The following is a 24400-nucleotide window of genomic DNA, read 5'->3' on the forward strand; positions in this document are numbered from 1 at the left end:
ATCCAGCACCATCAATAAAGATGCTTCGGCAGATTTCTCTGCAGGGGGTGTTAAGCCTTTAAGTGGTGCAGATAAAGTTTAATAATAATAATAATCATAATAATAATAATAATAAAAAACCACTGACACAGACTGCTTCCAGAACATTCACTGTGCCCTGAAAATACCCCAATACCTCGACCACCATCATTTTTGAAAAAGCAAACTCCAGAAAGGAAGTGGAAGCCTGGGTTGCAGTGCGCTCGGAGCAAAAACTGCCTGCTATCTTTGAGAAATATCATTTACCCCAACCCACCCCCGTTGCTGGTGTGCAATAGTGACCCCACAGGAGGTGCAACAGGACACATCGCATCCTATCAGCATCAGAACACAAAGCCACCTCATACACAGACACAGACCTAGAGTACAGTCAGTGGACCAGTTTGAGACGTAGACCTTTAAAACACGAGTTAACACGTCCTCTGTGCTCACATGTGAGCCACGTCCGGGCAAAAGGCAAGCGGTTACAAAGAGTAGGGTTACAGTGAGGGGTAACTGATAGGGGACCAGTCTCGGGGTGGGGGGGGGGCGGGGGGGTTAAATCTGTACCCGCAGCAGCAGGGTTTGGGTGGCAGAGAGACTCTTGAATCTCATGTTGTGCTGCTGTGAAGTCACTCACGGTAGAAAGCAGCCAAGAGAAACAAACCCAACGTCCATGTAGACGGAAAGATTCTCTCACGGTTTAGAGCCGTTCTGGAATCCAATGGCTGGATTGTGTCTGGGCCTCGCAGACAAGTGAAGGAGGTACACAGTAATGAGGAGGTGAGTCTACAGGCAGTAAGCAGGCTGGTAGCTGCTGCACGTTGTTTAATGAGGCCACACAGACACTGGGATGCTTGGGATACCGGGATCGAGGGAGAGGAGCAGCAGTTCTTATGTGGACTGGATGTTGTAGGGGGTGAAACCCAGCAGTACCTCGCCGACTCCAACAAAGTACATGACCTGGGCAATGCCAAAGAGCGGGGCGATGACCAGCGCCCGGCAGCTGGCGCCCTTCATGAAGGCGCCCGGACCCTCCTTGGCGAGGATCTTCCTGCGATTGGTTGGGCAAGAAGAGACGAAGAAGGTCTGTGATCACTTTCACCGTGCCTCATCATGCCAGTTCAACGGATGCTTCCTACCTGGCACAGTCCACCACGCCGCTGTAGGTTTCCTCATTAGCTCCCTTTTTGAGCGACTGCAGCCTTGTCTTGACCACTGAAGAAGACAAACACCACGGAGCCACCAGTAATGAATATCTCGATGCATGTTTTTGTTTTTTGTTTTTTTTTTTCTTTAATTGAACCTTCATTTAACCAGGAAGATCCCGTTGTTATCCCGTTTGCTCAAGGGAAACATGGCCAAGATTGGCAGCAGCAAAATACACACTGATAAACACTTTGTGTAGCACTTTACACAGATAAACACAAAACAAGAGTAGAATTATTTGTATAAAAAGTAAGCAAGCAAACAAAATCTAAGTGCATGTAGTGGAGTCAGCCTCAAGTGAACTCAGTTTAGATTTCAAAGTCCAAAAATAAATAATTAATATAATATTGTAAATTCACATTTACATAAAAGGTACACTGCATAGTACTGTGCAATGTGAAAGCATGAACAAAAAAACAACCTCTCATACAACATCTCAACGTCAACAATACAACAACAATAACAATCCACGATAACAGCAATACAACAATCACACAACGTCGCCTCACCATCACAGGGGCTGACAGCCACAGCAGCCACGCAGCCGGCCAGGCAGCCGGAGGTGAAGGACCAATAGAAAGGCACAGACGGGTGTTCGGGCGAGCGCTGGCCCAGCTTGTGCAGGTGTGCAAACAGGGGGAAGTAGACCACTGAGAAGGGGATGTCCCTGCACACCAGGAGAACCCGTTCCCGTTAGTGTTCGGCGGCGGCGGCGGCGGCGGCGGCGGCGGCGGCGACGTACGAGGAAGAAACAAGTCACTCCCGAATCACCTGAGCAGAGTGGCTCCCAGTCCTCGGTACAGAGCCGTGACTCCTTTGGTCCTCAGCAGCTCTCTGGTGATCTGAGTGGCCGACACCCGCAGGCCCGGAGCGGCCGGGCTGGCGTTGTAGGAGCGGCTAAGGACGGCGCTGGTGCCGCCCATCTTCAGCGAGGCCACCACACTGGGCATCACCCGCTGCTGTGCTGCTGGGGGGCGGGGGTGGGGGGGGATGGGGGGGGAGTGGGGGGTGGACGACATAATTGTATTTGTTTTCCCCCAAAAATCTGTGGCAAGAGCTGAATTAATAACTGAATTAGTTTCCCCTGCTGATTGAGGACCCACACACACACACACACACCCCACACACACACACACACACACACACACTCAAGTACACCACCATTAAAAATCTGGAGTCGTGTGTGGTGTGTCGGTTGCACTCGTCCTACCCAGGCGCCCGGCATCCTGCAGCTGGATCTTCAGCATCTCCATCGGCGTGGTGACGATGACCTGGCACATTCCTGCGCAGCAGCCGGCTAGCATTTCTCTGAAGACCGTCAACTTGGAGCTGATGGTGCAGAAGAAGAAGAAGAAAGAAAAAAAATGTGCTGGTTTTGTTTTGAAATGTATTTTGCTGTTGTTGGGTGTTTTTACTTTCTTGCTATTGCCACATTAGTTTCATCTGTTGCGGATTGATGATGTGTTCCACCTGTGTCTGGTTTCCCTTTTTTTATCATCAAAGCCCCACCCACGTGAGTCCATTTTGTCTTTGTATTCTCGATTCGTTTTTTCCATCCATCCCATCCATTTTCCACACCCGCTTAGTCCCGAGCTCAGGGTCCCGGGGGTCTGCTGGAGCCTAACCCAGCTGTCTCAGGGCGAAGGCAGGGGGGACACCCTGGACAAGTGGCCACTTCATCGATTCTTTTAATCTTTTTTCTTTTCTTTTTTTCCCCTTTGTCCCGTCTGGCCATCCCGACAGAGAGCAGAAGTGCCTGTGAGTGTCTGTGATGGCTGACAGATGTTCTTCTCAGAGGTAGATCTGGAGAGTGTGAGCCACACGGGCCGTTTCAGGAGCTAGCTAGGTGACATCCTGGCCAAGGCCGGACTGAGGGAGTCCTGTATTCTGCATGCTGGGGGGGGGGGGGGGGGGGGGGCGCCACTCACCCATCTTTGCTCAGCCTGTGGCGGAAGAAGTCATTGGCGGCCAGCTTGATGGCCTTCTCGGGGGTCACCAGCGTCAGGTTGACTGCCGCTCCTGCAACCGCAGGAAAAGCAGCTGCCCGGTCAACCGCAGTTTTGACGGCACGATTTGCCAAAAACGCCACGCACACCACACACGCCGTCCGTCTGCAGGGTCTCACCTCTGTACATGCCGAAGTAGCCTTCAGATCGAACCGTCTTCATCAGACAGTCCATCCTGTCGGGGACATGATTGTTACTTTTTCAATTCCTCTCCTTTATATTGCTACGATTTAGTCAATCTGGGTTCCAGGTCATCTGGTCAGGATCTCATCCGCAGAACTGGCGTTAGCGCAGGAGAAGAAACGAAAAGGCTTTTTTCTTTTTGACTCAACAGTACCAAAAGGTCGAGGATGACCAACGGGTGACTCTGGGTCCAACACAGAAGGAAGAAACAGTGACATCAACAACAAAGAGGTTCTCACATGTTCTTGTACACGACCTGCCCGCTACGTTGGTTCTGCAGGCGGGTCTTGGCCAGGTCAATGGGGAACACACAGGTGACCCCCACCATGCCTGCGACCCCTCCGTTGATCAGCTTGGCTGGGAGGCTGTTGGTAGAACACATTTTATAATCAAAATCTTGACGAGCAGAAGATAGACAGATAGACAGATATATAGATAGAGAGATAGATAGAGAGAGAGATAGATAGAGAGATAGAGAGAGAGATAGAGAGATAGAGAGATAGATAGATAGATAGATAGAGAGAGAGAGAGAGAGATAGATAGATAGAGAGAGAGAGATAGAGAGAGAGAGAGAGAGATAGACAGAGAGAGAGAGAGAGAGAGAGAGATAGACAGATAGATAGAGAGATAGAGAGACAGAGAGACAGACAGACAAAGGAAATTCAAGAAAGAGCTCCTTCGCGGCTTCGCACCTGATCTGCTGTTGGTGGGCCATCGCTCCTGGTTGGTGTTGAGTGCAGAAGTTCAGTCGCCACAGAGGAAGACAGAGGGCTGGCGCGGACAGAGACGAGGCCGAGAGTCGCTGGGCAAGGCGAGAGCGGGGGAGCAGCTCCAGGTTATTTATACGGAGGCCAGCAGCACAGGGATAAATCACGCTCTCTCCACCCACCCGGAGCAGTGCCAGTGGAGAAACGCAGCCAGAGTCGCCACACACAGTGTCAATCTTTGGCCCAGCACGTGTTTGATATCAAGCCCAGTGTCACACAGCTGTCAGAAAGCTTTCAAGTCTGAAACTTTAAAATGCACACGCAATGTATATTCTGATATTCATACTACACGTTCACCATTGGGCAAAACCATCAGAAGGATCACTGGAACTTCAGTGGTCAAAACATGAAATTGTTTCACCTTCAGTGCAAAAGTTGTGTGCGATTTTAATTCTGCAGAAACAATCTTCCCTCTCCGACGCTTATACTGTGCTACAACTTTGTTTTTAATATTGTTTTTAATTGTCCCTTCACTGTTGCATGTAACAAACCGAGGACCACTACAATGACAATAAGGTCTTCTATCTTCCGATGTTTGAGGAGACGGTAGCTGATTGCAGGGCCTCTAACAGGTGCTCATATAATCTGAAGCAACAACATCAAAATACACTTGATAACCTCAGACGGCAAAGTACGTTGCAAATATATTCACTGGGAAAATGTATGAGCCTCACCCTTCATTGACATGAAACACTTCACTACACTGTACTTGATGGGGACGAGTCACTGCTCGCTCATACGGGTTGACATACAGGAGTGGCATTCTCGCTATGTAAGAGAGCATCCCGTTCCCACTGCGAGGCTGGAATACTTTTCAGCACTTTTTATGACACGCACCGGCCGGCGAGGCGTGGCCAGAGCGTGCAGGAGGTGAGCGGGACCTACCTGGATGAGAAGTGTGACCGGACTTCATCAACACCGGCTCTTCCTCCACACAGCACCACTCAACCAACGAATGCACCTGGTCACGGCTAAACGTTCACGCTTGTGTGTCTCTCCCCCCCCCACGGGGCGTTTTCAGACCTGAGGTCTCAGCCAATGAGAGGCGCTTCTTCTGGGTCGCGAGCGGGAGCCCGACAAACCCCGGTAAACCTGACAAACCAGGGAGCGGCGGGAACATGATGTAACCTCGACTCGCGGTTGTTTCATTCCCCGGGACGGTGTTTTTTTTTTTTATTAAGAAGGGAGATGTAACATTGGTGTGTCGCACCTTTGGGTTTCGCCCACCTACCTGCTTTAAACACGCGAGACTGGAACCTTAGGTGATGGGGGTTTAGATGCCGGAGTAAAAAGAGTGTGAAAGTCAACAAAACATCTGAGCATATTTATTCGTTCGCACTAATACAGCAAATATAAGAACGAAATAACACACAGTCTTTGTAGTATTTTTGCCTTTTATGTGTTTTTTTTTAATGTCTCTTTTATGTTTGAATCACCTCGGTAAGGGTTTTTTCCTGCCTATGTCTGGCCTCAGAACATCAGATAAATGACTTTATTAATAATAAATTATTATTACCAGAACCTCCCAACACAAGAACAGTTTCTTCTCTTTCTTTGTTATTTTTTATCTCTCCTGTACATATATTATATATATATGTATATACATATGTATATAGTTTTTCAAGCGCCAAACTACAACAAAGCAACTCATCTATAACAAATCTACAACCTTGTAAGTTGCAAAACCTACTTGTTTTAATTCTGATTAATAAACTAAAGCTTATTCGATTTATTTGATTATTATTATTACGTTGTTGTTTTTTTTGTTGTTGTTTTTTTTAAATGCTCATACAAAACAAAAAAGTGGAGGGAGAGTAGTCTGAATTGGGTTCTGGAGCAGTGCTCCACCTCATCCATCGCACTCATTTGCCAGCCGCAAGCGATTCCAAGTCAGTGAGCGTCACATCCACTTGTGGCGCATTATTTCCGCCAGCAAGCTTCTCCTGTTACGACTGCCCACGTTGACCCATATTTTCTGTTCACTCGCTCACCCGTATCAGGTGATACCCTGCAAGGGTAACGATTGGCTCTTGTCTCAGACCTTCCCCGAGGTGATTGGTTGAGTGACGAGCACTCGGCACGTGACCTCTGCGATAAGCTTCCTCCCACGGAAGTGAGGTAGGAGGACACGGGAGTTAAATAGTAGGGCTTGTCCCCCAGAAGACTGTATTATGGTGTTCATAATATAAAACTTCCAGCCCAGTTCTGCTTGTGTTGCAATGTTTGGTGTTCCCGAAGTTTCATTTCCCGTCCCTTTTTATTTTTTACATCCATGTTTGTGACGAAATAGTACTGTGAATCGCTAGCTCGCATTGCATGCTGGGAAACAGCGTCACTCAAGGAAGTTTTCGCTTCGCTGACACGGTCCTGAAGGGAAGTGGGTTTTAGTGGGTGTTTTGCACTGGAACGGGATGAATGTGTTCAATCAAGCAGTACAAACCTGCAACATGTATGGCATATAGTGTCTTCGTTAATAGTTCAGCGTCGAAAGTATCTCCAATAAGTTAAATTCTTTCGATCGTTACTGCAAATTAGATTTTTCAATTCGTCCTAAACAAAGTATGAACATATTAATTGTCTTAATACTTCACTTCGAATGGCCATATTGTTTAGGATTAGAATTAGATCAAAACTTCTTCACAATATTTGCAACTATTCAATTTGACCAGCAGGTGTCAGTAGAAGACGACATTTCATGTTGACTATTTCCTAATGGAAGTGCTCTCTTTCCGTTGGATTTTTCTCATAATTATTTGAAGTGTGGGCCTGTATCTGCACACAATTTTAGAATTCCTCCCAGCGCCCTGAGCTGCACATTTGGACGGTGCAAAATGAAAATGGGCAGTGCAATGATTCTTTTTTCTTATTATTATAAGCAGTTGCACTAAGATGGGGGAGTAATTGTCTGAAAGTAAATTTCTTACTGGCAACCGATTAGAAAGGTGTAAGCGTAAGGATGAATGGATAAATATGAATAGCCTTGAAAAATGTAATGTTACAGACTAAACACCTGGCCGGGGATGTCGTCACTAACCGATGGTAAGTGCCAGTGAACAAACAATGGTTTTCCATATCAGTGCAGTTGGGTAAAAACAACAACAACAACAACAACAACAAAAAGACTTGCCCATCGTACACCAGTTGCACACATTTGTCTTCCCAAAAATCTGTGGCAAGAGCAGAATCAAGATCATTTTTATTCTAAAAATGAAGTCGCTCCACTGATCAAGGACCCACAAAACAAAGACAATCTACTTCAAATAGAAAAAACAAGAAGGAGGCGCATGTGCACGCACAAACACACCCACCCACACGCACACACACACACACTGCATGTGTCCATCTTTTTGAGGAACCTTGAGTCACCTTAAGAGATAGATGAACCAGTTCGGCCCGACTCATCACTGGTGTCCTTGAAGACACACTTTTATTAATAACCTCAGGAGTCAGGAGACCACCTCCACTCCTCTCAGCCCTCCTCCTACTTGCCACCTTCCCTGTCCCGACTTTTTTTTCCTCTGCTTTTTTTTTGTTTTGTTTTGTTTCCTTGCGCCTTCTTCTCTCAAAAAACGTTCTTGCCCAGCAAATAGTTGAATTGTGTCCGCAGAAAACTGACTGACTACGTCCTCTGTGAGATATTGTGTTAAAAGAAACCAGCAGATATCTGTTTTATCACAATTGCTGGTTCAAATAAGTGTGTGTGTGATGGGGGGTGGGGGGGGGGTGGGGCACAGCTGAAATCACCTGCTGCAGAGAATACTAACGCAGAGAACGCTTTAGTTTCCAACTTTCTAACAATGAGTTATTTAATCAGTGTCTTATACGAGAAACCACAACATTTAAAACAAACAGCAGGGTATTAGGTGGGAAAAATGTGATTTCGGCTTCATAGCTGTTGACCCCCTGTCCAGCTGTGACTGCCAGACAACTGAGGAAATACCATCAATCACCAGGGATAATGATAGCACCTGGAAGTTGGCCTATGCCCGTCACTGAAAATGCTTCGCTGCTGGTTTGGGTAATTAGCGAGACTACTCATAGCCACGCAGTGGGCCTGAGACTTTCAACAAACCCAGCTCCTGCCTGTAACAACCTTTAACTAATGAGCTCTTCTGCCATTTATGCTGCCACAGCTGGAAAACAATGATGAAGAAAAAAAAAAAGAGGTAAGGCTCAGGCGTCACTCAGGTTTTATCGGAAAAACACACTTAATTAAATGCAATCGTCCAAAGTAGCGAACTTCCCCTTTGTTGTCCTTTTTCCCTTTCATCCAAAACGCTTTATCTTCTTTAAGACTGCCTATTGATTTATAAAGGTATGCAAAAATTTTCTCAGTGCCTAAGTCAAGGAGGCATTGCCCGTCCTACTTTTCAACTCAAATATAGCTGCACCAATTAAGGCCAGCTCTCCTATGCTACATTAGGCATGAGGGGGGTTTCTTTTCAGACGACTGTATTACTGTCCCTCAATATTGGACAGAGGAACCTTTCCACAGCATAATGCAAGTGGATGGAAGTGAGCAAACGAGCATTTATTTGCAACATGTTTAAATGACATATGACTTGTGGCATAAACAGTCAGTGAGGCGTTTTCTTTCCTCTTATTAAATAGCATGGAAGAATGTCACGTGGAGTTTAGTCGTCTAGAAGAAATGATAATGATGAGGGTGGAAGTCCCTGGAGAACAGAGCAGAGGGATTAAAAAAATAAGCAAGTTGGCCAGAAGGCCGGTTCAAATGTGCAGCCAAAAATGAGACATCGGACAGTTAATCAAAAGAGGACTGACTGCTTGTGAGACCACATCGTGTGCAAAGAGACTGAAGACTTGACTGGGGCTGATGAACAAATTGTCTGCTGATGATGACTGATGATGGCCAGGTGGGCTCAATTGTTGAGGCAGAAAAACCACAGTGAGCTTTATGGCGCTCCCCCCATAAAGCTCCATAAAGCTCAGTGAAAACAGGCAAGCAAGGGGTTAAAAACAGTTTGAAAAAAAACAACAACAAAACTCTCATGTGGAACGAAGGTTACATATGTAACCACAGTTATGTGAGCGATTGGATCGCTCCAATATATAATATATGATAATTTCCCCCACTAGGCGGAGCTACCGAGCGGATTTACTGACGATTCCCATGCAAAGTACAGCAGTGATCCAATCACACACACAGGAACGTGGTTACATATGCAACCTTCATTATGTTGCGTTATATTGGTTCACTCCAATATCTGATGCACTACAGCAGATCAGTCAGTGATCTATCAGCAAGAACAAAGAGCTCAAGCCCACTGTCCCCGACAGAGCAGGAGCAACCTCCAGGACAGCTTGGTCCAACCGATTCTCAGGGACCACATTGACTCGGTAGAACCTGGTGAAGGTACTAGGTGAGTTCCAACCGGCTGAAGCACAAACGTCAGCCAGGGAGACCCCCGTTAAACTGTGCCCACGAGGTGGCCCCAACCCAAATAGAGTGGGCCACTAACACTAAGACTAGCCCAGCCAAGCTGTAAGCACAAGCAGTGGTGTCGACAAGCAAATGAGTGAGTCTCTGCTTTGAAAGCCTTTGGCCCAGGCCTCTATTGCCACGACACTAGGGGAGGGAATTGATAAGATTTGATCAATATCGATGCCATTGTCGATTCTGCTGATCGATTCAATTCCTTATCTATACTACGATTCCCAAGTAGTTTTTGAGGGGGAGAAAAGTACTTCTACACAGTCTTCAGCACCAAAAGGCAATTTTCTTTCTTTTTCTTTTTACAAAATGTTGGCACAAGACATGAACACATTTCGCTTAAACAGTGATTTAACAGTGTCTGACCCGCGTAACATTCATAACAAAAATGCAAATATTGTTGCTTTATAAGTTTCTTGTATATATGTATATATATATATATATATATATATATATATGTATATATATATACATATATATATATATATACAGTATATATAAGTCCTCTTTAGAAAAATAGGCATGTATGCCTAGATAACACTTTGAAAATACTCTTACTGTAAATTAGGCAGAGAGTACACAGAATAAACATCAACAGTTTTTATGCAAGGCTATTAGCATTTCTGCTCTTGAATTGCGTAACTGTGACTGTCTCATCATTGCCATCATCATTTTCTAAAATGTATGAAAAGGAAAATATTTCTATGTAGCTCGACTTAAATCATCAAAAACTGCATGCTGCTTGCAGGGTGACAATGTGCCAAGTGCAGGATATATTGAGCGTCGCTGTTTACCGTCGCGACGGAGATCACAGTGGAGCTTGCAGCTGCGACAGCAGCAACGTTAGCAGCATTAGCACTAGCACGTAGCCTATCGAACACTCCACACCCCTGCAATGTAATTCCATGCCGGGTCGCCAGATGTGTGGGCGTATTTGAGGTAGTTGCACCTCTACATGAGACGACAGCGTCGCACTGATTCCACACGGCCGTGTTCTCGTCTCTTTTTCCGAACTGGAGCCATGCTTACGATCTCTGACTTCACTCCATGTTTCCTCCTGACTCAGGAGAAGCGCATCGCAGTGTCCCTGACTACCGCGACGCGATGTGACATACAAGGAACGGGGCGCTGCTCCACGCACACACCGCAGACGCGTCCTGTCGCCGTGCCGGGGAACGAAAGGATCGTTAAGAAGAATCCATCACGTTAGGGGTGTACATAACACACAAAAAGCTGATCAGTCAGCCTGATCACTCATGTCCGTGCAACATAGGCCTCCAGGTTCCCTCACCGGGCATAGGACACGTGGGCTGTCACCTACAGCATCAGCCCCCAAGGAAGGGACGTCTGCCACTGAATTCAGGACTCCTGGGACGTGTGCAGCTCGGACAGAAGTCAAGTGAGCGTGGGCCCATACTGAGGGCTCCCTCGTCATCTCATGAAGACGACGGGACCTCAGTCCTCCTTGATGGTTTCTCTAAGCCACAACCTTGGTGTTGTCCCACCGCACCAAGACGTGCCGGCCTTCCAGGTATGGAAGAAGACGTTGTAGAGCCAGACGCACTACCCTAAGCTCCAGAACGTTGACGTGATGGAGAGACCATGGGTGATCCCAGCGGCCGCTGGCTGCCACACCCCTGTATAGCGCAGCCCAACCCGACAGAGAAGCCTCAGTGTACACCAGTTTCCTGTGTGTCACCTTGCTGAGTGTGTAATGAAGGCAGCCATTTTGTTTTAGCCTGGCTGCTATGTGTGTGTGTGTGCCCTGTGTTTTTTTCTGTTGTTTCTACCCAATTTTGTATGCAGAATAGGCGTGCCGTCGTGGGACTACGATTGGTGGATAGTTCCAAGGTCTGGCCTGTGATTGGCTGCAGCCAGGACACCGCCAGAGACAAAAGGAAAATGTAGAAATAAGGAGGTAAGTTATATGTCATTTGTTTGTCTTGATTTGGTTAGCTTAGCGTTATTGCCCACTAGTCATGACACCTTTTGTTTGTTATCTTGGCCTTGGTCAACCAAAGCCTATAGCTCAACATATGTTTTATTGCCATTTCTTCTGGAAAATCCAACTTTTGTTTGAAACAAACCAGTTGTCATTATTTTGTAAACCAACCTGTGTCCTTGGCTGTTTGGGACTTGGGGGAAGATGGGGCCTTTTCATGTTATGTCACAGACCCCCTATACTGGGGTGTGACAAGTGTTCCCTGACTCTAGAAAGGAGGAGGTACCGCCACTAGCCAGAGCGAGGACACAGGTCCTCGTCACCGAAAGACGATGGCGACTGTGGCACCGTGGATGCAGCTTGTGGGCGTTGAACCAACGCTGCAATGGTCTGAGAGAAAGGAGGCCTAATGGCACCTATAATGAGGCCGCTGTCAGCAAGCCCAGCAGTTGCTGGCAAATTATAATTTTCTCTGGCCTCTAGCCAGGCCATGCACATCCTATCTCTATCCCTGTTCACAGGGAAGTGTTTTTTAGCCTTAGCTCAACAAACCACAGACAAAACTCCGGGACGAAAAAGGCACAAGCCAATCGAGCCAGGCCATCAAGGGAAGCAAGTCTATAGAGGGGCCAGCTAGAAAGCTAGATAGCTTCCCACGGTAAACGCAGAGCTTTTACCAAAGCGTCCACTCTAGAAGCCACTGAGGAAAGAAAGAGGATCTGGGAGTGAAGCGCGGCGGCAATGTGCTCTCGTGGTATTGGAATTATCATGTATTATGTATTGGAGTGATCCAATACAGTGCTGCGTAACCATTACTAGGGACCTTTTGAGCCCATTATGGCATATATTGCATGTTAAAATGTTGCACGCTGCTGGCGGAGGGCAGTTTTTTTTTTTAGATCGTTTAATAGATCAGTCATTTTTGGGACATGCAAAATGATGCAAACGTATAGAAACACCATGACATAACAGTATTATACTACTTTAGGCGCCTGTCACAGCAGACAAAGCTGCGAGGAAGAGTCAGTTTGTCACTGCAAGTCTAGACGTCTTCCAGCCTCCCTGTCAAACGACAATGAAGGCAAAATGAGTCACCTTCAGATATTAAACACTTTGACGTACAAGTGTGACAACTCACAACCTGCCTCTGACCTCAAATGGCTGGCCGCCTCATTAGGGTTTGAGAATGGCTGGAAATCTCTTTTCTTTTCTTTTTTTTGAACTCAAATGAAAATGCCTTCAGAAATTGACCGGCAGAAACAGAGAAGAAATAAAAGGCAGCACGGGAAGACAACTGGCGTTAGAGAGGAAAGAAGGCAGGAAGGGAGGGAGGGAGGGAGGGCGAACTTCCGACAGAGAGGAAGTGGGAGTTGATCCAGGAATCATGCCGCGAGCCACCATGTCTTTGTGTGCGTTAGCTTGCACTCGCCGCACGAGACTTTGGGCGACGTCGCCGAGCATGGGCGAGCGAGCCAAGTGAGCTGAGCCAGCTGGCCGCTGAGACCTGACCTGGAGGCATTAACGTGACTGGATGGCAAATTTTAAACATATAGGGGCCCCTGGAGGAGAGAGCAGGTTGTACAGGACTGTATCCCAGAAATCTAACCCAAATCCAGAACCAGCTCATAAGAGCATTAAAGAGCGAGGACGAAAACCCCCGAGTCTCAATTGCTGATCTTTGGTCTGAGGCCTCAGACGAGCAGCAACACTGACACTCGGCACAGCAGCCATCTGGCCTAACATAGCCGTGGTAGAACAGCAAGAGTAGAGAGAGAGAGAGAGAGAGAGAGCAAGGCAGAGAGAGAGACCTCCTTCTGTCACCCCATGAAGCTTCCTGGGTCCCAGCAGCGCATTTGGCTGTTTGCTCCGTGTCCTCAAAAGCTACATCGCCTTTTCTCTGTTATTCCACCAGCTGTGCGACTAACTGTGGTGGTGCATTTTAATTGACCTCTTCATTCTGTCTAGCTGGGAAACTTTGGAGACCCCCCCCCCGATGCTGGAGCCCCTCCCACCACTTACCCAACCAACCCGCCACGTTCTCCCGGTGGCCGAGTTTCTTTTTGGCTTGCTTTTTTTTGTGTTGTTTGTTTTTACTCTCTTCATCCCTGCGAATGCGGGTGACTCATGACGGTGATTCATAAAAGAAACGCGGCGGTCAGCTCACACCTCTGCGCCTGCCTCTGCAACAGCTTCATACCGATGACACCGTAACTGCAATCCGACGAGATCAGCATGAGCGGTAGCGCCGCAGTGGTCGTGCAACTTATCCGACTGTCAAACAGGCAGCTATCGTTCTGGACCGAGTCGACACATTCTCAGTGTCAAGGTCCACTCACAGCCTATTGAAGTCAATGCAGCCGTACTCACCGAATGCAGGACCCCTGACCAATCAAAATGATTTTGGATGGTCGATGACAACGCATCAACACTTGGCTGATGTTCTCTCCCTCTGCAAACGTGGAGCCAGTTGATGGAGCACTCCTTGAAATTGTCCGACAAACTTCCTATCGTCCTGGCGAAACTTTTCACTGGGTAAAATTTGAGCTCCTGCGTCGCTGTGTTGAACTCACCCATCTCCTCTTGTGTCGGCTCGTTCTTGTGAAAGCCGTGGTGTAGAAGGCAGAAGTTTGTTTTGTGCACGTAAAGCAAAACTTCTCGGTTGCCACACTTAAAAAAAAAAAAAAAAATCATATCTTTTATTCTCTGGTTTAAGTCTGTTTCTAAAAGCTTTCTAAATGATAAGCACGTCCAAAGGAAAAGGAAAAAAAATCTTTTATGGCAACAGGAACTTAAATAAGGTGGTCAAAGAAACTGTAACTGCCGCTTCGACACCAAACATTTAGTATCTTCCACATGCGCCGCCATGTTTTCACCTGACCTATACATCCACAAACACAACATGCCCTCTCACAACAGGAAAAACAAATAATAATAATAACAATAACAATAATAACAATAATCATCATCATCATAATAAACATTTTAAGCAATAAAATAAGCAGAATACACATGTCCACTATAAACTAAGGTACTAGGCTTACGGAAGTCGTCAATTTAACGGCTGCAACACCTCTCTCAAGAACAATGTTGGGTGTTCCTTTTTAATGCAACCATCACCGGGACATCATCAGTTGAGGATGTAGTCGACAGAAAGAGCCCCAAACGTCATTCCTTTAGTGAATTATACATGCATATTCGCGTCGCGCTTGGTGTGTATAAAAAAAATGTGTATATTTGCGTCGCTTCACCTTTTACCCCCATGTGTAAGGACCTTGAGACAACACGAGGTAACTTTTCAACCCTAAAATAATAAATAAATATTTAATATATATATAAACTCAGTGAAGCGAAAGACGAACGGTTAATAGGGTGAGCGGTGCTGTCTCTGCAGCTAAAGGGGGGTGGGTGGGGGGGGGGGGGGTTGTGCCGGCTGCAACTGCACTTTGTAACTTTTGGACCACGAAATCCAAGAAGGCTTTGTCTGAGAAGGCGGAGCAAAGGAAGAGAGGCAGTGATCCAACACGATGTCAGACTTGCATAAATATTGGAGCAGCTTTTTACACTAAGTGGCGCTGAAAGCTGAAAGAGGAAAAGGGCCTCAAGACTGAGGGCGACCTAGCCTTGATGGTCCTGGAATTGTAAGTCATATATTTCATATGTACATATTTATCATCTTCCCAAGTCATTTTGATTTCTTGTTACGTGGAGTCCATTGGGGAAGTATTTGTCCACAGTTTGTAACCTGGAGCTTGACAGAGATGGACGCAAGATGTAGGTTTTCATTGGTACACTTTCCTATTGCATGATAAACATAGTGCAATTCTTTTTAGAAATCACACTATTGTTGCTCAACAATAAAACTAATAAAGGCTGAGGCAAAATGCTGAATGAGAAGCAGTGTTGTCAAAAGGTTTGGGAGTTGAGCTCATCTAGAAGGAAGAAGGACGTCCTTCAGACTGGATGATCCTGGGCAGATAACCACCACCGCCCACTGCCGAGCTCATCAGGACCCATGTGCAGTGTGGGCTGGGTGTTCCCCAATTTGACACATCAATGATTGTGTGTGGATCCGCCAGTAGTTAGCGAGGTGTGCATAAAAGTTGGTGCACTTTTTGAAAATGACTATATGGAGTTTGAACATTTATATTCATAAAAGAGAAATTTAAAGTGGGAAAACTACAAATCCAGTCACATGATCAAACAAACTATTGACAATAACAAACGATGTACAATGTAATGCAGCTACAGCAGCCAGCATAACCTGAACCCTCAACATGCAGCAGCTGGATATGACCTCTCTATTCTCCAGCCCAAGGCAGCCAAAAGCTGGTCCAGTGTGACTGCTCTGTTCACAGCTCCCGGTCATCACGCACACACAATATGTCATTCCATGTAATCAATAAAGTGATACTACAGTCTGAACGGTTGTTATGTGCATTATGGCTTTTGAGAACGTGTAGGGTTTTGTTTTTTTTGTTTTTTTTAATTATATACACGACAACAACGTTCAACCGCGCTAGCAAAAATACTGCTGTCAACACTACCATTTATATTTATTTTGTCATTGCAGTTTTCTGTCACACTAAACAGACTCACATAAACATTTTGTCCACACTGTTTAACAAACGCTACCTTACCTTGTTGGTGGACGTGTTTCCTAAATTTCATTTGCTGTTCTCAACCAGCGGGGGGTAGTAATGGGTGCAAGTTACCTAATATCACTTTAAGTCTGAAAGGCAGAGGCCCTAAATAGAGTCAAATGACATGCTATTATCCTCTGCTTGAGCCTCATTTCTGGACTGTTAGGTACCTGTCTATAAGGAGCTGGTCCATTGCGACATTTGCCTCTCTGCACCGCAAACAGCGCAACTAGACTGAGGTTGTGAGTGTGGATGATTTTCACCTTTTTTCAAGGATTCAAACATTAAAAAAAAAAAATATATATATATATAAACCCCAGGCTCGGATTTAGGATCTGAGACCCGTCTGTGTGTTTTACACAGTGAACCTGAAAAAGACCGTTGTAAACATGACATGTGCGAACACCTCAGGGTGCCTCACATGCAGCCTTCCCAAAGGTGCTAATGACCCTGCTCACAAAATATATTAAGAATTCCTGTTCACCACATTCTGACCCTGGCACTGCTGCAGTCTGACTTTTTGTCTTGTCCCGCCTGCGTTCATCCTCTCGTCATCGTGAATGTGAAGAAAAGCATGGTGTGGAAACCCTGCACTTCTCAAATGCTAAAGTTTTAGCTCGATAACCAGCCAGCGGAGGAAATCTGCGATGCCAGGCGGCCTCCTGGGATACCCTCACTCAAAGTAGTGGAAAGTACATCATTATCTCCTCGATCAGTCGTATGGGGCGTTGAATCTTCGTCGGGCTTCAAAGATCGACGTCATCGGTAATCTGCCTGAAGTCGCAAAAAACAAGGCCGACCTTCTCGCTCCTCGACCTTCTGATCGAAAGCGTTGCGCTGTTGGAAAGCTGTTGGGCCATGGTTTTCATCGTCGTAAGAGAGTCGCCGGCTGTGGCAGCAGACATGGGCTACAATAAGCAGGAGCGTCCATGATGAAAAGACGACTCAAGTGCAAGATAAGCCCTGAATTCTGACTTCTGAGAACAACGCAACGCACCGTTCTACTGAAGCCATTTGCATGTATCCCAGCTGGAGGTCCTAAGATGCTGATAGCTGATGAGGATGGCTATTTCATGGGAAAGATATCACTCCAGGTGCTTCTGAGAGTGACACACACACACACACACACACACACACACACCTTTCTATAGATGCATTTTCAGCAAATGGAAGCTGCGGCAGACCCAAGGTCTCTGCAGAATAGGAGTAGACTGCACGTACATGGACAAAAAGGGGGGGGAAAAAAATCATGTCACACATCGCTGAGTGCGTGCGTGTGTGTGTGACAGAAAGAGAGAGAGTGGGAGAGAGAGAGAGAGAGAGAGAGAGAGAGAGAGAGAGAGAGAGAGAGAGATTGTGAGGGAGAAGCCACGGCTGTTTTGTGAGTGGAGTTTTAAACATACGCAACAGATGTCCCTCTCCTGTCCAGACCAGTCCTTCCGAATCTGTCACACTCACGCACACACACACACACACACACACACACACACACACACACACACACGCACGCGGTGTACTTGCAAGCATGTACATGAGCATGCAACTTAACCTTGCAGACACACAGACCCAGTTAGTTCCTACGTCATTATACAGTGGCCATCTGTCGGTGCACCGACACGCACAAACTGACTTGCATTTGTGCGTGCGTGCGTGCGTGCTGTGTGTGTGTGCGCGCGCGCCCGTGCGTGCGTGTGTGCGTCCGCCTTACTCACACCCTCACACCCCGCTCGTCCTGCCGCTAGCCCGATGTTTATGGTGCGAAGCTTCACATGAACAGGAGGTAAAAGTAAATCTAAATAAAATATGTTGAAGCTATCTCTTCTTTCTCTCACGTGTTGCCCTGTCTCCTTCTCCTCGTCTGCCACCCACCCCAATCCCTTCCCTCGTGAGTCTGTCAGTCTGTCTGCCCTCAGGTTTGACATGAAACAATAAAAAAATAAAAAATAAAAAATAAAAATGTCGAGGTATAATCCCACGTTCTTTAATCCAGAACGCTGGATTTCAATCTGGTGGGCAGCTGGAGAAACGTCTCCCCCGCCCCCCTCCATCTCCCCCTCCTCCCGCCGTCGCCATCCCTCCCTTCCTCTCTTACTCCTCCTCCTCCTCCTCTTCCTCCTCCTCCTCCTTACACCCTTGCTTTCACTATAACAGAAACGCTGGAAATCAGAACGTACGGTAGTTTTTTTGGGGGGGGAGGGTGGGCACATTTTGGGTGGGGGCGGGGCGGGGGTGAGCCTGACGTTGAGAGGCGCGCACCAGCTGGGAAGGAGCGGAAGGCAGGAGGGAGGTGACTGATCATTTACCCGCCGAGTGGGTGAGTGAGAGGCGGTGGGATGGAGGAACGAGACAACTAGGGGGTCGACGTCTCCACAAGAGTTCTCCCTCTCTCTCCCTCTCTCTCTCTCTCTCTCCCTCTCTCTCTCTCACTTTCCCTTTTTTTCATTGACAGAGAAGGGGGGTGGAGCTGCAGACGCGCGCGCCGACACTTCTCCGAACCGCGACAAGTCAGGGTAAGGCGCTCAAAGCGGCTTTCTTTCAAATTCATGCATTCCTTTTTATTCAATTCGCGTCCAAAAGTACAATTCGTCTCACAGCAAAGGGGGCAAGTAGTTGTTTTTCACCCCCCCTCCGATGCTGACTATGCTGATTGAGCCGCTGCCGCCGCAGCTGCGCATCATCGTCATCATCATCATCATCATCATCATCATCATCATCTGGAGAAAAAAAAAACCCAAAACAAACAAAGTGTCGGAGCATCCAAAGTGAAATGAAACGAGCTTTCGAGTCGTGACTTGTTGATTGTCACAACTTTTGCGGCCGTGTTGTCCGTCGAGTGGCCAGCGGAGGCGAACTTGCGCTCCCTCCACCTGCGGCGCGGCAGGAGAGAGTTGCGCGTGCGCGCGGATTTGAACGGAACCTTCTCACCGAAGGCATTACAACTTGACAATATGCTTGTGCGCGACGTGATTTGGGATTTGTGCAACAGATGGAGTGTCCCGTGTACGCAATGTTTTTCGTTTTTTTTTTTTTTTTTTTTCACAATGTCACAAAAAGGGTTTTCTTCTTTCCATCCGTCATTGAGCTTTTTATGCGGGTTTTTTTTTTTTTTTTTTTTTGGTTTTTAATATTTTCTGAGCTAAAAATCAATCAATCAATCAATCAATCAATCAATAAAGATACAACATGCAGAGATATTCAATCAGTCACTGAGAGTGATTTCTCCACCTGCCCCGCTAAAGCGCCGTCATTCCTGCAGGTTAGGGGCAATGTGCACCGCCTCACTTAGGAGGAAGCGTCTCTATTTCTGTCTTCCACAGTTCTCCTCGTAAAAAAAGAAAAAAAGAAAAAACTGCGACCAGCTTCCGCAGCCCAACCAGCTCCTGCGGCTCGGATTCCAGAGCTATACAGTCACTTCTTAATTATGCATTAAGCAGCGTAGGAGCTCGGGCCACTCCGATCACTCCCCCTCCACTCCCCTCATACTAGGTCAGCATATTGACTGCAGGCTTATACTGAATTAAGGCTGGCGCCATTAGATGCAAAGCCGGCATTTCGACGCGATAACGCGCTTCCCGCTCCATCTTCTCCTTCCCTTTCTTCTTTCGGCTGGTGGTGCTGTGTCCGCTGGTGCTTGCTCAGCCATAAAGAAAAAGGTTTGGGGCTTGAGCCCTGAAAACCTGGGCGCACAAGTACAAACATCCATGCATTGTTTGCCGAAGCAACGTCGCAATCTTTTAGGTTTTCAGTGCCATCAGAGCCATTAGGTCCAACCGGACCGGCCTCATTAAGCTTCCTCGTTAGGGCCTTTGTGAGAGACGCTGCAGAGCGCTGAGCGGAACATCACAGGGAATCTGCTGCTGGCTGCTAGCCGGCTGCGCCCAGAGAGACGTTGAAGCAGTTTTTTATTGAGCTGGCTGTTCAGAGCCGCTGCATGTTTCCCAACAGCTGGGTTGTTTGTTTGTTTGTTTGTTTTCGTCTTCTCTTTTTCTCCGCCTTTGGGTCGAGAGGAAAAGGCTTGATTTTTAGGTAAGGCGGCTGCGAAGATTCAGACGGCGTCTCAGGTGCCGCACATCTCACTCACAATTCACACCTGCCTTGCCTGCCGCCGCTGTGAGTTTCGCAGTGCGCACGCTCGCAAAAGTTTTGCTTTTGCTCCCTTTCAAGTCGCTTGGCTGCGGCAGAGATCTGTTTTTCCATGGCCTTCCCAGATTGTCTCCGCGGTCCAATTCATTGTTTTCATCCCAGAATTCTTAGGATTTCACAATCAATCAAGGAAATGAACTCATCAACAACGAAAAAAATCCCCTACAAGGTGGTGGTCTCAAGGGTGGATGACCTGGCACAGGTTCACAGGTTCTCCTTTGTGACATCCCAACGTTTTCAGGCTGTGCGTATAAGCACACATGTTCTGAAAAGTGGAGCGAGCCAAAGAAGTAGAGATGGACTTTTCCCATTTGTGGGGAGTTCACAGAGAGGCTAGAGACCAAATTACAGATGGAGAACAACGGCGAAGGGATTTTTTTTTTCCATGTCGTTGGGGCCTTTCAGCACCAACCAGCAAGCAGCTGTCTTTCATTTTTTTTTTTTTGCCTTCATTCTCTCGAGATTTCATTTAGAGTTTGTGGAAATGGCTGGAGCCTAAAGGACAAAAAGCTTTCAAATCAGTTCCCGGATTTTTCTTATGTGCGCATGTGCGCTCTGCCGCTGACTGCATGAAAAAAAAAAAAAACATCTGGCAAGCTCGGATTGTTGCGAGAAAAGTCGGTTGGCTACACAATTCTGGATCCAGCGTGATGTGCGCTTGCGGAGACGGCGTCTTCTCCTTTTGTGTGTGCGCGGAAGATCGGGTTAAAGCCTCTGAGCTCTCAGTCAGACCTGCTGCCTTTCAGATGACTGCGACTCACTTAGCAGGTTTGCAGCTGAGCTCATTCAACCTGCGCTCACATCAGATATATTGAGAGGAAGGGGAATATCAGGAGGATATTCACATGAAAGATTTTTTTTTTTAACTGATGATTCTCACCGCAGCAAGTCATCTTTTTGTAAGGTAAAAAGTTGAATAGAAAGAACGTGATTTGGTTTGCTCCAGCATCATTGTGGCGATCAATGTTAAAAAAACAAAAAACAATTCAGATTGAAGTATTTTCTTCTGTGTCTTATTGTCCTGCTGAGCAAGCTGAGCCTCCATAGCTCTTCAGTTATTCTATTTCTTTTTCCTATTGTATTCCTTTTGACACACTTGCCAGTTTTCCAACTCACCGGCCACTTGGGATGTTTATTCAGTCAACGGGTGGAGAAAAATTGCTGATACAGTTTCATGGTGTGGCGTGATTAAAAACCTCTCAGTGTGTACGCTCCCTGTTATTGATCAGAGAATGGTTCATCAAGGTGCAAGTAGTTTCCAGGCATGGACTGATGGGAAGGATGGGCGGAGTCACTGGAGATCACCCACTGGTTTCTGAAATCCCCGTTTGGAAGGGCGGAGTTTCGCTTTGACTGTCAGCGCCCTCTGGAGTTTTCAAACAGTTTTGATCCCGAACATCCGGTTGGATTCCATATTGGGATGTGTTGGCCGGAACCTGAGGTGGGCAGTGATTTGAACGAGCGCCCACCACCTGCTTAGTTACTAAACTGTCGCTGCGGCCGCAACCTCGCGGCAGTGATCACTCAAAATTAGAAAACAAGTTGGTCAGGGTGTTGAATGTGCTGCTCCTTTCCACATTGACAGCAAGTCATTTTTGGTTTTGTTTTGTTCTTTTTTGGCACTATCTGAAGCTGCGGCCACCTTTATATGCAACCGGTGCTTTCAGGTGAAGGCTTTGATAATGGATGAAGGGGGAGGCAGATGTCTGGACTGAGGCTGGCGCTATCCATCAACCGGCGTACTTCTAAATGTCCACTCGCGGCACTGCGGGTCGAGAAGCTGTGACTGGAGGCAATGGACTGATTAAAGCAGGAAATCCAGCACGGCAAACTGAACTTCCTGTACAGCCTATTGATTGGCAATTAAAGGCCGTTCTTCGCGGAGAAGGGGCTGCGTCGACCTCTGCCCGTGAGATGGAAGCCGTTCTTTTCGATTAACGATCTACACCAGCCCACCTAATGCCAGTTTTGCACGGCTGACGCTTGCTGCAATGCGCCCATCAATAACCCATTATGCAGTTTACGGCATATCGCATTTATGCCCCGGCCCATATCAACGGATGCAGCCGGCGCCCTCTGAGTGTTTCCTGCCGCCGAATCTTGGAACAACGTCCGACCACAACCCCCCCACCCCAGGAGCTTGACGGCAGGCGGAGATTTCTTTTTCCATCTCCGCTGCCGGGAAGGCTCACAGATGGCGTTGTAGGCGATTAAAGAGGCACATCAATCCTTGAGCGCGGCGACGTATGTACGTTGGGTGCAACCCTGCCAGGGTATCAGGAGGCCTGTGATGACCTTTATTCTGCCCCAGGAGTTTGGTGAAAATAGTTTTGTTTCCTTCCACCCAAAAAAAAAATGAGAAGAAAAAAAAAAAACCCAACATCCTTTTCTTATTTATGCACCCGTGTCACCTACGTTATGTAACGCAGAGCTGCGGGATAAACTGCACACGCAGCATATGTTTGTTAGTTTTTTTCCTCCCTCTCCATCTGAATTCAGTGCCAGGGGTTTCTCATGTCCTGCCCTCCTTGCTCATCTTCTGCCTTCTTGCGCTCGTCAGCTGCTCCCTGCCTCTCCCAGCTGAGCCCTCCTGACTCCCGCTGAACCCCCGGCCTCAGCCATCCGTCCACCTCTTATTGGATATAATGTGTAATATTCCCATGATGCATTCTTTTTTTTTTTTTTTTTTTTTGGTAGTGTGAGGGTTGCTGGTTTTTCAACTTATTGAAAAGGTGCCATGAGGAAAACACAACTCTGAGGGAATACTCCAATGTCTAAAATTCTACTTTTTTTTTTCTTTTTTTTTTCAATGTCTTTTCAACCCTTTCGATTGATGGCGGTTCGGCTTTGTGTCGCAGAGATTCCAATTTTAATGAGGTTGACTCGCACGTGATTAAAAGTTATTTTAATGAGCACCTTTCACAAACCCGAATGCGAGTCCTCCAGATCAGCAGCTAATTGCACCCGAGTCAAACGTTTGTCTAAACCATGCGTACGAATTTTATGAGCATCTTTTGCTACTAATTGACAAATGCGGCTGAAAGCACTTAACTGAAGTGTAAATTCCTAAAAGCAACTCGGCTACCTTGACATTTAATTCAAATCGACTCCTCCCCTGTATAATGGCTTTTCATTGTTGGTTACGTCTGTTATTTATTGGATTTCCTACAACTACCTACCCAGGCTACGTTGGAGCTTCAGAAGGCATGGTTTAACTGTGACCCTTCCCTGATCAAATGCCTCGAGGTTTCTGCTGGACAGCTTAGCGGAGCTGTGGAATGAGGTTATATTGGTATTGATGCAAAGAACAATGGTTATTTTTGATCCTTTTGAGTTAGGATTCATCCATCACTAATCCATAATAAACAATCACAAGCACTGCAAGTAACCCTTCCCCCCCCACCCCCCCCTGTGTACACTATATTGACCGCTGATAAGAAGCACTCACTGGCCAGCTATTATTGGCGCTTGTGGAATACTTTCTGATGTTCAGTCAGGTGTTACAGGCTGTGCTGGGTTCGCTGTATGTTCTTTATTTTGGTTGCAACATTAATTAATGTTCTAATCTTTGCTTCATGGGTTATAAACTTCAAACAGTGCGAGCGAGGACTTTGTGATCTGCCTGCGACTGCCCAAGCTGTAATAGCAGAGGGGCTTAATGAACTGGTTCTAATGGGACAGAGAGGCCAAACAGACAGTGGGATGGTGATAATACCTGAGGCATTTTTTATTTTTTTTTTCCCTTAATGATGAAGAGCTGACTGAGAGTGGACGTGACTCACCGACTTAAGGCAGCAACAAGTCGCACTTTGTTGCTGTTTAGAAATGTGCATCATCCATTTGGGTGCAATGAGTTGTTTAATTTCCTGCTAAACTGTCCTTTTGGACCGAGCGCAGTGTCCACAGATGGTATTATTTATTTATTTAGTTATTCATAAGCATTTAAATGTCTCAGTATTGTATTTTTTCCGCTAACTGCAGAGGATAAACAGAGGAATTAGGTGAGGCTGTGAAATCTGTGCAAGCAAATGGAACGA

The 24400-nt window shown here is 46.8% G+C and overlaps 2 protein-coding genes across 4 annotated transcripts in view; one reads left to right on the top strand and one right to left on the bottom strand.

Annotated features, from left to right (window-relative positions):
* Positions 1 to 812: 812 nt before the first annotated feature.
* LOC142880276 (mitochondrial glutamate carrier 1-like) lies at positions 813 to 5099 on the bottom strand. Of its 3 annotated transcripts, none has more exons than XM_076014068.1 (10): positions 5069 to 5099; positions 4109 to 4218; positions 3656 to 3781; positions 3353 to 3408; positions 3156 to 3246; positions 2438 to 2556; positions 1999 to 2194; positions 1737 to 1894; positions 1161 to 1236; positions 813 to 1072 (listed from the first exon to the last, which is right to left on the bottom strand). In XM_076014068.1, exons 2-10 carry the CDS (start codon positions 4129 to 4131, stop codon positions 913 to 915), a joined length of 1005 nt encoding a protein of 334 aa, XP_075870183.1. In that variant the 5' UTR covers positions 4132 to 4218; positions 5069 to 5099; the 3' UTR covers positions 813 to 912. The 3 variants fall into 3 exon arrangements, with proteins under 3 accessions (XP_075870183.1, XP_075870181.1, XP_075870182.1); XM_076014066.1 differs by lacking the exon at positions 5069 to 5099 and adding an exon at positions 4858 to 4974; XM_076014067.1 differs by lacking the exon at positions 5069 to 5099 and adding an exon at positions 4306 to 4447.
* Positions 5100 to 18589: 13490 nt separating this feature from the next.
* The window catches only part of camkvl (CaM kinase-like vesicle-associated, like), a 45257-nt gene continuing 39446 nt past the window's right edge, over positions 18590 to 24400 (top strand). Inside the window, exon 1 of the mRNA XM_076014076.1 lies at positions 18590 to 18730. The gene's annotated coding sequence lies outside the window, so the exon portion shown is untranslated. The remainder of the gene's footprint in view (positions 18731 to 24400) is intronic.

This window comes from Nelusetta ayraudi, unplaced genomic scaffold, assembly GCF_046127955.1.
Source record: "Nelusetta ayraudi isolate G7.1 ecotype Tasmania unplaced genomic scaffold, CSIRO-AGI_Nayr_v1 ptg000164l, whole genome shotgun sequence".
Classification (NCBI taxonomy): Eukaryota; Metazoa; Chordata; class Actinopteri; order Tetraodontiformes; family Monacanthidae; genus Nelusetta; species Nelusetta ayraudi.

Coding starts and splice junctions, on each gene's coding strand:
- LOC142880276 (XM_076014068.1), bottom strand. CDS start 4,131: ATGGCCCACCAACAGCAGATCAG. Junction 3,409..3,655: donor CAGGTCGTGTACAAGAACAT/GTGAGAACCTCT, acceptor TGTCCCCGACAG/GATGGACTGTCTGATGAAGA. Junction 1,237..1,736: donor GGCTGTCAGCCCCTGTGATG/GTGAGGCGACGT, acceptor TGTCTTCTTCAG/TGGTCAAGACAAGGCTGCAG.